This window comes from Arvicola amphibius, chromosome 3 (genome assembly GCF_903992535.2).
Source record: "Arvicola amphibius chromosome 3, mArvAmp1.2, whole genome shotgun sequence".
NCBI lineage: Eukaryota > Metazoa > Chordata > Mammalia > Rodentia > Cricetidae > Arvicola > Arvicola amphibius.
Genome location: NC_052049.1, coordinates 84,221,573 through 84,234,368, shown reverse-complemented (window position 1 = coordinate 84,234,368; position 12,796 = coordinate 84,221,573). Strand labels below are relative to the sequence as shown.

The window sequence follows — 12,796 nt, the reverse complement described above, 5'->3', positions numbered from 1 at the left end:
GGTCATTGCTGGCCATGTCTCTAGCGCTGGACACAACTTTTTAACCGCGAACAGCATGGCCCCTCTTCTCTCCTCAAGGGCACAGCCTCACCCACCGTACAGCTGTTATCTTCCTCTTTTTATCTTTACGTTTGTGTCCTGTTTATTTATCTATGATGTTTTATTTGTTTGTTTGTTGAGACAGAATATTTCTACGTAGCCCTAGCTGTCCTGGGACTCATCTACTCCTGGCTGGCCTCAACTCACAGAAAGCCACCATCTTCCGCCTTCCAAGTGCTGGGATTAAAGGCATGGATTTTTTTTAAAATGGTGTTAATAGTTGCGGTTTCCAGGACAGAGAAATGTTTTATTTCACCCTGTAAAAATGTTAAGTGTGCTACAGAGCAAGCAGCTGGGCCGCCTCCCCAAGCTCAGGCACTCTCTAGGCACAGCCCAACGTTCTCCTTATATGTGCACACCTTGGGATCTCCTTGAACTTCACTTAACTCTTCGCTGCTTATAGTCTCTGCCAACAGGGACTGTGGAGAGAATGGCCCAGTGGGTGCTGAATGAATTGTTACAGGACTCCCTGTGGTGGGCAGTTTGCACATGCGGTTTGCAGTTTTCTTCCTTTAAACTTCATGGTTCTTGCTTATACTGGAGAAGGCTTATGCAATGTTGTTGTATCCTTCCATGAGAGGCCAGCCTGGCCCTGGCTTTCAGTACCACCCAGAATTACTCTGTACGGAGCCATGATCTGGGATGTGGGCTCTGGATTTGAATCCTGACTCAGCTATTTCACTGTGCGTGACGCTTACCTAAGCTTCCCCTCCTTGGGGTCTGATGTGTAGTGTCTTCCCCACAGGCTGTTACATTTTCAGAGGCTAAGAGATGAGGCCTGAGAAAGTTGACACCCTGCCTCACTTCTTAAAAGCACCACTCTGCCAATAATGCTCTTTCCCTGGGGTTTGCTGCATACTTGGCTCCATTCAGAGATGACTGTTTTCACTCCTCATCCTGGTAAGACAGCACCAGTCTGGGTGTGAAGATGAGGCAAAGCTGCCTCTCCATCCTCAGCCTAGAGAAAGGCAGCAACACATGGTCAGGGTGGGGAAGTCAGCTCCTCACCCTATCCCTGGGGCCGGGGGGGGGGGGGAAGCCTAGGGAAGTGAGAGTCTAGTTAAGAACAAGAGTCCAGGCTGGCGGATTTCTGAGTTCGAGGCCAGCCTGGTCTACAAGAGCTAGTTCCAGGACAGGCTCTAGAAACTACAGGGAAACCCTGTCTCGAAAAACCAAAAAAAAAAAAAAAAAAAAAGAACAAGAGTCCGGCCATGGGGACCAGGGGCTGGCAGGAGGAGCTGGGTGGCCCCGAGACCTCCTATGTAGGAGGGCAGTGTCAGAAGGCTGGCGAGATGCTGTTTCCAAGGAGATGCTCGCGTGTCCAGGAGAGGATAGACAGGGTGAGCAGGCCAGCCCGCCACTGCACGGGAAGCCAGAGGAAGGAGTGATTAAAGCAAAGGGAGGAGGCTGGGGTGTTGGGTGTGGCAGGAAGTTGAAGCACCTAGGAGAGTTGGAGAGGATGGGAAGGAATTTCCTGGGGGTGGAGGGTGGGGTGGGTGGAGGACTGGGAGGGAAATGGAGGAATGGAGCAGAATGGTATGTTTGAGAGTTTGTGTGTTTCTGTGACCCTTAGGGTTTTATCCGGACTGTCAGAGGTGGATGGGCTGCGCTCAAGAGGCAGTTTTGGGGTTCTTCCTTCTACAGCACATAGGTGTGTGAGTAGCCTGGGCCCAGTTTTCTTTATAGAGAGTGGATTTCCATCAGTGATCTGAAACAGGCGCTGTAGATACCGGCACCCCATTCTTCTCTTTACTTTGTGGGAAGGCTGATTTTGGAGATTAAAGAAAGTGAGAAAATCACCTGACCGTTCCAAGCCTCAGCACCCCCAGTTATCAGGCAAGGACCAACATGGTTCGCACTTCGAGGGTGGGATAATAGTAATGAGATAACACGTACGAGCATTGCCAGACTCAAAACGGAGTTACTCACATCACTCTAGAGAAATAGATAAAGGCTACAGATTATGAAGTGAGGGTCATGAATATTTGCCTGAAAACAAGAACCATAACCCATCTTGAGGAGGACTCTGTTGGGACATCAGCCCAGCAAGGGCCTAGTCTCATCTGAGCTGTGCTTCTTGTAGGATACTGAAGGAAAAAGACAGATAGCTCCATCTGACTTGCCTTCTCCCTTTTATCCTGTCTACGGTGCCTTGAATGAGAAGCTCCCCATAGGTTCATATATTTGAATTTTTGATTTCTGGTGGGTGGAACTGTGTGGCCTTCTTAGAGGAGATGTGTCACGGGAGCGTGACCTCTCTCTCTCTCTCTCTTTCTCTCTCTCTCTCTCTCTCTCTCTCTCTCTCTCTCTGCTTTGTGATTGTGGATCAGATGTAAGTTCTCAGTCCCTGCTTCTTCTTGCTGCCATGCTCCCCACCATGATGGCCATGGATTCTAATCTTCTGGAACCGTGAGCCCCAGATTAAATGTGTTCTTTTACAAGTTGGCTTTGTCACAGTGTGCTGTCATGGCAACAGAAAAGTAAGATACTGTGCAAATTTAATACCCTGTGAGGGAGATACTGCACACTAAATCTGTGGTAGGTAAGTAGCTGCTTAAGGTCACAGATGCAGGAACATGCTGAGTCAGGATTCAAATATGAGTCCATACCCCAGACCACCACATTCAGTATGTAGTAGAGGAACTGGGCTGAACAGAAAGCCACAGCCAGGCCACTCTTTCTTGGGAAGAAACAGTAACATCACACCAGAGGAGGTGTCAACCAGAGGGAGATGAGCCCAGTGCCCAGGCAGGTGTCTCTGTAGAAGTGCTCTTCCTGCTAGGTTGCGGGCCAGCAGTCCCCTGATCTTGTTGTCAGGCTAACTGCATGTGGCTGTCCCTGCAGCCCGCAGAGTTAGTTTTCCTAGGGCTGATAGAGGTAACTCCATTTCGCACATCTTGGGACTCCTCAGCTTTATTATTTAAAGGGATCAATCCCCTTAGAAAGCACTTGCTTAGTATGCGTAAGGTTCCATCCCCAGCACTACCAGGCATAAACAGAAAGGGTGGAAAGAAGAGCGGGGGGAGGGAGGGACAGGTGGGTGTCCCTTGATTCTACCCCAACCTCAGCCTCATGCGGGAGCTGCTGTGGCCTGTTACGACATCCACAGGCCCATGGATGGTCCCTGTTAAATCCACTTCGAGTGTTCCTGTTTGTTATTTGCTTTCCAGGCTGACTAATAGAAAAGGCTTTGCACAGAGATTGCTATATAATATGCGGTTGCATTTCCGTAAGTACCCAATGTTCGTCCATTCACACATGCTGGCTTTTACCATATTTTACCATGTTACCTGTGTCTACAGGGGCAGGTACCAGAGACACAGGGATGATCAAGGCCCCGTCTCTGCTCATAAGAAGTCAGTGCTAGTGCGTGGGAAAGCAGATGAGTAAACAAGTGATTTCTGCACCCTGGAATAAATTTGTCCCCAGCAGGCTCTACTCTGATCGGAGCACAGATGAAGGGCACAGCGGTTGCCTTTGCAGTAGCATAAAGTGAAAAGAAATCCCTTGTCCCTGGGAACCATGTGAGGATCATGTGCAGACTCAAGTCAGGGCCTGTAGTCTTTGTCCTGAAGTCTGCAAAGGGCCACTGAAAACCCTCAGGTAGTGGAGACACCAAACTGTGTCCTTTGGGAAGCTGACTCTGGCATCAATGAAAGAAGGTAGGAAATGGGGGCTCCATCTGAGGGATAAAGAGGCTCTATCAAGAACGTTAGGGTCCTGACGAAGCTGGACAGCATGGTCTACCAAAGTACTTCATTGACAGGGCTGGACGAACAGACGATCGTGGCTGGAATTCGGGATGGTAGGAATCTCTGAAGGAGAAAGGATCTATTTCTTAAAACGTCGCAGCTAGTCTCAAGACAGGCTGTTTTAATTATTATTTTAAAATGATCCATCACACTGGGCATGTGGGAGGCAAAAGCAGGTGGATCTCTATAAGTTAGAAACCACTCTGATCTACATACCAAGTTCCAGGCCACCCAAGACTACATTAAGAGAAAGGACACCCTGGCTGAGGCTACCTAGAACACACCGGTCTGATTTGGTTTCTCTTTTGCCAAATGTGTTATTTAAATACCCAGAGCTTTGGGATTGTACCTGTCAGTCAACTGTCAGTCAACTGTCAGTCATGGATGGGGGAAGGGGAGGCTCCACCTCTTCTTGAGTAGCCACTGCCAGTTAATGGCTCCTGGGAGGGGAAGTCATTTTCTTCAATGGTATAGCCACTGGTTAATTGCCCATGCTCCAGGAAATGACCTACTATTCATGCACATGGAAGCAACCCTAATTAAATCCTGGGCTCCCACTGAGGAGTTAGACTCAGAAGGGGAGTAGGACATATCAGGAAGAAGACAGGACTCAGTGGGACTGGGGGCAATAGGAGGGCATGCGGGCGAACAAGATCAAAATCCACTCTATTCCTGTGTAAAACATCAATAAATAGATAAAAAATACCTGTGCTATATTTTGGAGAGATGTATGGTATCATATCACCGTAGCTCCACCCCAGAGAGTGTCTGGAGGAGAATAATGGGGTTGCTCCATCCGTTCAAGGACAGACGGCAAGGTTTCTGCTTTGCTTGTGCCAAGTTGGGCCCGACAGAACTGAAAGTGAACGTTACTTGCAGGCTTGCTAGCTGGACCTTTAACATCCACTGTAACTACATCTTATCTTGCCTTGTCAATCACATTGCATGTTTTCTTCTGTGCTGTGGTAGCAGGGATGCCTCTGAGGCCAGTGTCCTTTCTTTGGGGCATCCAGAGGCCGTTTGAACAGGACGTTTGCCACCTGTGGTAGAGAAGTGTTTTTAGGAATTTTGTCACTCATGATGAGCTCTTTCCCTACTGCTCGCCCTTCAGGGACTAAGTTCTGCTCTCCAGAGGTCTTGGTGTGTCGACTGTATTTGTTATGACAATGCTAGTCTGTCCTCATAGAGCCCATTTCTTTGTTTTTTTCCATGTAACCAGGCTGGCCTCAAATTATCTGTGTAGCCAAAGCTGGCCTTACACCCTGTATTCTCTCGCCTCTTGGATGCTGGAATTGCATGCATGCCCCACCTCCTTCTACAGAGCCGGCTTTGAATCAGAGACAGCATCCCAGCAAGTCATGGCCAGCAGAACGCTGAGTCAGAGGGTAGCTCTTCTCTTTTTGATATGTATCGTCTGTATTTCTTGTTTCTGTTGTTTGGAAGAATTTACCCCAATGGGACTTGTTTTGAGAAGGTTTTTTGGTAGGCTCAGAGCAGCATGGTTTCCTGGATTGTAAAGAATTTGTTGGGACATTTCCATGTTCCAAGGCCTTCCAACTCTTGTTGGAGGTGGTGTTCATGGGCTATCTATCCTGTGGGTTCTCAAGAGTGGTTGGAACTGTCCCAACCCCACGGAAGGTTCAGAAGTAGATCTGAGTGAAAGGAAAATGTGCCGTGGCCATGGTCCCGTGGCGGGTGGCCGTCAGTAGTTTCAAGCTGGGAGGCACCTTGCTGTGAAACAGGATAAGCAGTGTGCATTTTATCAGGAGAGATAATATATTTATGTATGAGACCTGTGCCGCGGAATCTCTATGATGCACGCTCCACTTACAGAAGGCATGGTAGGTAGGGCTTCCTGGGAAGAAAAGGAGAGAAACACAAGGAAAGTGATAGCTAGGGTAGTGCCGGCCCAGTCTCTCAGTGCTCTGAGGTCGAGGACTTCGTGAGCCGTGCCAGCGAGCTAGAGGCTGCGGTGCTGGGGACGGAGCCAGGCACCTTGCAGACATTGTCCTCTTAAATCTGCCGGAAAGTCCCTCGGTCTTGTTTCACAGACAGAGTCTTGGAACAATCAAATGATTCCTTAATGCTATGAAGTTGGCAAGCAGTGGGGCTTGGGTTTAAATGGAAGTCTGTCCAGCTTCAGAGCCCTGGAGGCTCCTCGCTTCACACCAAGGCAGCTGGCTCAGGAACATCTCTGGGTGACGCTCAGACTGGCTCTCCTCCAAGGTTGGACAAGGTCTCTTTCAACACTGAGATTCTAGGTCACAGCTCAAAGCATATGGGGAAGCATTCTGGTTACCTTTTTATTCAAAGATCTGCTTCTGAAGTTTATCTCCATGGTCTGGAGGGGACCTTCCTCCTCCGAAATGGTCATTCATCTTGAGGAAAGACGATTGATTTAGGAGCAAAAGGTCTAAACTCTGGGTTGACCTGGGTAGCCAAGCCCCTCAGTTTTGCTGGTGGGGTCTGAGAGGATTTGGGGGAGAGGAGTGAGCTGATGGGAGGCGATGGGTCAGTGGTGGGTTTTATGGTGCTGTTGGGAGCTTTATGCTTTGACCTGAGTGTTTCCTGTAGCCTCATAAAACAAACTAGAAGGCATTACATCATCCCCTATGCCCTCCCAACAGAGACTAAACCTTTTTCCATGCTTGGAATATTTCCTGATGGTCCACGATGGCCAGCCCACTTTTCTAGTTTACAAAGCTCTGTGATACGTGTGAAGAAAAGACGAAGCCAGGAGAATCCATCAGCTCAGGTTGTTTCCCTGCTGCTTCCAGGAAAGACAAATGACTCATATCAGAGAAGAGTACCCAAAACTCTCAAACAGGCCCGTTTAGCTTGGGCAGTAAATGAATAAGCCAGTTATGCATCTTTTGGGTGGCTGGCAAGTTTGTTGTCATGGCAACTCTCCCACTGAGGAAGGTCTGCTTGCACAAGTTGTGAGCCTCTGTCCCAACCCCAAGCTACCTGAGGAGGAGGAGCCAGTCCAGTCCATTCCTTATTTATAACTCGCTCTGAGAGAGGGGGAGGGATCACAGGTTGACTCCCTAGCAGGCTGCCTGCGGGAGTCACATCCACAAATGTCTCAGCCACAGCCGGCTGGCTGCATCCTTCTCACGCTCCTGGGTCTGCTTGGGCTGGTTGGTGCCGTCACCAGGACATACTACATTGGGGTTGTGGAAGAATACTGGAACTATGTGCCTCAGGGGAAGGATGTCATTACTGGGAAGAGCTTCTCCGAAGACAAGTGAGTGAAAGTGGGACCCTCACAGACTCTCGGTCTGACCTGTTTTCAGCTCTGTGCCAGGAAGGTTGTGATTGTTAGGTGACTATGTTCAAGGTGAACTGACTGAGGTGGAAAGGCAGGTTTTGTTTCTGCCTGAGAATCCCTAACCAAGGTAGATCTGTAACTTGTGAGAGAAATTCTCCTCTGTGTATATCCACCGAGCCATCTGCTACCCTTGACTGTGAGGAGACATCCACGACCAGGTGCTTTGAATAGTAGGTTTTCTTTGGCAGCTTCTAGACTCTAGAGGATCCTTGGACTCTGTCAAAAAAAAAAAAAAAAAAAAAAAAAAAAAAAAAAAAAAAAAAAAAAAAAACCAACCAAACAAGCAAGCAAAAAAAACAAAACAAAACAAAACAAAACAAAACAAAAAACAAAAACAAAGACAAACTTGTGAAGTGTCAAAGCTGTTTTCTTAGTTCTGTTTGTGGAATGTGGCATATTAGCCGTGATGAACATGGTCTTGCTTTTCTTTCGTGGTGTAAGATGTGAAGTAGGGTGGTTATAATAGAACTGGTTGTATCTGAAGAGTTTCCTTGAGTCTACTTAGAGTCTACTTAGAGTCTACTTAAGACTCTACTTGAGTCTTCCTCGGCTGAGGAGCTCGTTCCAACCTTGATCCCTTCATCCCACAGGGCTGTAGCTCACGACACAGGGGGACAATAGTGCTGGAGTGTCTCTGGCTTTTGATTTGAGCAGAGAGTACCCTCCACTCCAGGCCCCAGCATCTCAGGTCTCTTTCTTCTCTATGGTCTGCCTCTGAAGCCACCACTGGTTCAGGAAGCTGAAATAGTGTGTTTTCACTATAACTTCATGGTTCTCAGAGCATTTTGGATCTGGCAGCTGTTGGGTACCTGAATTCATATTTCTTTCTTGATTGATACACTCCCCCGTATTTAACACCCACTTTCCATTTCCCAAACATGAGTTTATTTGCTCAAATTTAGGAATGGGGTGGGGTCTGCCAGCAAATCTTCTAGAGCCAGCCCTACACCTAGAGGAAAGACCTAAGATCCAGTTTGCTTTGATATTCAACTTCTTGCCTTTATAACAACACAATCATGACAGTCATGTCCTGTTATTTATAAAAATAATGAGGATCCTGCCAACTTGGTGACCAAAGATTGTTCATTAAGCTTTGTATTGAAGAGTTTTTTTTAATGGGGTTATTTCCAAAGAAAGGATTTGATCCATTCCAGTCCTCCAGCTTCTGCCCCTCACGGAGGCAGTCTTTAACACATGAACAAGGCATTGAAATGTACCCATAACTGCCAGAGTCATCACTGAAATCAGAGCTTTCCTGCCAGAGAAAGGGGTCACTGGAAAATGGCCAGTGTGAATAGGACATTAGAATGTTCAGCCAGTGTGAACAGCTCTAGGACATTAGAATGCTCAGAATATGTACATGGAATGGTACATGGCCAACAGAGCTGTGATTAATATTATTATTATTTTTTACTCAAGACTTGTGTTATGGACTCTTAACCCGCTTATGCCTACAGATGTTATTATTCCCATTTTTCCAGCCAGGATGGAGGCTCTGAGGGTGAACACTTGTAGTTTACCAGGCAAAAGGCCTCATCAAACACATGGCTTGGGCCCCAGGGCCCATGTGTCCTCCTTCCGTGTCACCTACTTCTTAGAAAAGTTGACCATTTCCTACTGAGCTGAATCCAGCCTTGAAAGAAGGAAGTAATCTCAGTGTGTGAACTTTCTAGAAGAGTCTTAATTCTTCCCAAGGGTGCATTTAATCTCAGCTCCTTTCTTCTCAGAGACAAGTTGAAAATGGTCCTGAACGGTCAGTGGCCACACTAACTTTTGAATTTGTTTAAAAACCTCCAAATAACATAAATACTCAAGACTCAAATGCTATTTGGACAAAGCCAGGAATGTGAAGGAAAGGGGGTCTTTCTCTGGATCCCCTCAACTAGAAGAAGGGGCTTTGAATGAAGGGCAGTACCATGGATGAAAATTCTGAGGTGAAAAAGGAACTAGACTGGTTGAAGCCATTTATGTGACCAGATCTGAGGGAGGCACCCTTACACCAGTTTTGGCTCCTTGTAACTGGGTGCCTGGCTTTGGAAGTCCCTGGCACAAGATTATGTCACATTGATAATAGCTGGATTATTATCCTTTTGCAGGGGACATTTTTGTCTAGATCTGTGGCTATCTTTTGAAAGGGAGAAGGCAGATTAGCCCAGGTGCTTACTGGACAGTTGCAGGCTGTGGCAAATGACTCAGGCCGAGTTGACAGATTTGATTGTGGCCTCCAGTACAGAAACAGCTGCATGTGAAGAGGCCACGATGGAGGGACATAGATGAGCCCACCATGCACACCCTGGAGTCACTCAAGCGCCACGAACAGAGGAGAAGGTCCTGATACACTGAATAGCCTTTCTTCCAAAGAACCTTGTCAGCGCCAATATCCCAATATCCCATGGGAAACAGAGCAAAAAGTCAGTCATCTGGATCTTTAAAGCAAAAGGAAGTCACATTATTGGGATGGACAGACTCCATCCTGGCAGGACATTGGTTGGGTACTCAGACAAATGTTCAGCATTCAGAAGACCCAGGGATTCAAGTGCCAATGTTTCACCAGAATGAAGCAATCTTGAATAACAATCTAGACTTCTAGTTTTTGCTGTGTGGTGTTGAACATGCCACACCGTCTACTGTGTTTCTAAATGTACCAAGGAGGGAGTTTAAATCATTCCTAATGTCACTTGAGCATCAGATTTTATTTTTGAAACTAAGTGAAAAATTCCTGCCTGGTTTTCTAGTTTTAGAGAGGTTCCCACAGAGATTAGTGAAACAGAGGAGTGGTTTTCAAATGTCTGCTCTTGAAATCGAAGTCCCAGAAGACCTAGGAATGAAAGTGTGCTTGTGTGGTTATTTTAGGAGTGTTCTGTATTTTATTTTATCAAGTCCCCCAGTATTAAAAAATAGATTAAAAACAATGTGTGCCTGTGGTGGGTGTGTGCATGTAAGGTGCTCTCAGAGGCCAGAGGCATAGTGTTCCCTGGAGCTGGAGTTTCAGGCAGACGTGAGCTGCCCACATGGGTGCTGAGAACCGAACTCAGGTCTTCTGCAAGAACAGTATACATTCTTAACTGCGGAGACATTCCTCAGGCCCCCCTCCACTCTTATAGATGGTCAACTCCTCAGTCCACGTTAATGAAGTTCTCTCCTACAACTCCAGGTGGATCCAGCTCTTTCCCTTCTAACCTGACTGGGGTCTTCCTCATACACACAGATGGGCTGTTTTCCTTCCCTCTGTGTTATTCTGTGCTTGTAAACCCACACTTACCTCTACAGCCAGAGTCAGAGCTCCAGGAAGACAGAGGGGAAAGGCCCCACGTGTTAACTCCCTTCCACTACACAGAGCCTTGGCAGAGGCCATATTGCATGTGGAGCAGATCAGAAAGCGTATGCTCTGAGTCTCTGAAACCAAACACTATGAGCTGTTCTGGCTGCTTTCACCCTGGATAGGAGAAATTGAAAAGGAAAAGATCATAGGAGAAAGGAGTGGCTATCAAAGTTTCAGCAATGCCAAGACTTTTGGAACCCAAGACTCAACAGGATGAAGATGCTTGTGGTCCTGCAGAAGAGAAGAGAAATAAGTGGAAGTTCTTATGCTGAGATTCCAACAACCAGACAGTGCGATGCCTTTGCTTGGCCATAGTGTCCAAAAACATATCTGGGAGTGTCAGGCAATAATGTTTCCTAGAAAGTAGAGAATTTCAGAGGTGTGTTCTATTTAGAAACACATTCTCCGTGTGCTCCTCTCCCTCTTCACTGGGTGGAATGGGGACACCAGGCTCCTTTGATTTGCCTGGGATTTGTGTCAGCATTTTGATCCCTTCATGCCAGGGCTGCTGGGGCTCATAAAAAGCTTAATTAAGGTGTGACTGTGCTTCGGTGGTAAACCCTGCTCTTTAATGGAGCTGAGTGGGTCATCTTAGTTAAAGCCAGAGGGTTTTTTTTTTTTAAATCATAGACCTTATTAGGCAATGATTTTATGCATATAGCTTCTTCCCAGTGGGGTACAAGGCTGCCTATGGACGTGAGATGCCCTTGATCAGGACTGTGGCTGGTTTCTGTCAAAGCTCCCGCACTGGAGGGGCTCCTAGAGAAAGGTCCCCTGCCCATCACTGCAGCAACCCATTGGTAGGACAGAGTCTGAGTCACCTCTAGAAGGAGGGTCTACGATGGGGATGAGAGAGAGACTTCTTCATCTACCTGAAAGAAAGCTGAGAGAGGGAACAGGATGGAGGCAGAGGGGCTTCTATGAGATCCAGCACGAAGCCAAGGCTTTCATCTTATCAGCGTTTCGTCTTAGATGGACAGCAGTTTTCAAGGCTTTATTTTCTAAATTGATTTTATTGAATGCTACATTTTTCTCTGTTACCCTCCCTTCCTCTTCTTCCCTCTCCCATGGTCCCCATGCTCCCAACTTACTCAGAAGATCTTGTCTTTTTCTACTTTCCATGTAGATTAGATCCATGTATGTCTCTCTTAGGGTCCTCTTTGTTGTCTAGGTTCTCTGGGATTGTGATTTGTAGGCTGGTCTTCTTTGCTTTATGTTTAAAAGCCAGCCACTTATGAGTGAGTACATATGATACTTGTCTTTCTGGGTCTGGGTTACCTCACTCAATATGATGTTTTCTAGCTCCATCCATTTGCCTGCAAATTTCAAGATTTTATTTTTTTTCTGTTGTTTAGTACTCCATTGTGTAAATGTACTACATTTTCCTTATCCATTCTCCAGTTGAGAGGCATTTAGGTTGTTTTCAGGTTCTGGCTATGACAAACAAAGCTGCTATGAGCATAGTTGAGCACATGTCCTTGTGGCACTATTGAGCATCCTTTGGTTATATACCCAAAAGTGAAGTTGCTGGGTCTTGAGGAAGGTTGTTTCCTAATTTTCTGAGAAATCGCCACACTGACATCCAAAGGGGCTGTACCAGCTTGCGCTAACACCTGCAATGTAAGAGTGTTCCCTTTACCTCACAACCTCTCCAGCATAAGTTGTCATCAGTGTTTTTGATCTTGGCCATTCTTACAGGTGTAAGACGGAATCTCAGAGTTGTTTTGATTTGCGTTTTTCTGATGACTAAGGATGTTGAGCATTTCCTTACGTGTCTTTCAGTCAAGGCTTTCATCTTATCATTGCTTGGTCTTAGATGGACTGCAGCTTTCAAGTTTTCAGTTTTTTCCAGTCGGCATCGTTTGCAAACTTGGGCTGGAGAAACGGTTCTGTGGGTGCAACAGTTGATGTATAAGCAAGAAGACCTGAACCCACAGAGAGCCAGATGTAATTTGTGCACCCCAAATCCCAGCACTCCTGCTGTGAGATGGGAAGTGGAGACAAGAAAACACTGGCAAACAAAGGAAGATCTTACCTCAGATGAGGTGGAAGCTCACGATGGTTGTCTTCTATATACATACACAGTATGTATATATATATATATATATATATATATATATATACACATATATACTGTGGCATCCTTCCCCCTCCTCCACACCACAAGATTTCTGAAAACCATGAATAGCTTGGAGCTGCTATATCTTATACAGATAAGTGCTTGGCTACAGATCTTAGAAAAGAGCACGTTGAGCAAATTAAGATTTTATGTTTGCTAAAACGCAGTCCAGA

General features: G+C 46.5%; 1 protein-coding gene across 1 annotated transcript in view; it reads left to right on the top strand.

The window, feature by feature from the left end:
- The first annotated feature begins 6,931 nt into the window (after positions 1 to 6,931).
- Hephl1 (hephaestin like 1) overlaps positions 6,932 to 12,796 on the top strand; it is a 57,827-nt gene continuing 51,962 nt past the window's right edge. The window contains exon 1 of the mRNA XM_038323346.1: positions 6,932 to 7,098. Within this exon, the coding sequence (XP_038179274.1) occupies positions 6,932 to 7,098 (167 nt within the window). The remainder of the gene's footprint in view (positions 7,099 to 12,796) is intronic.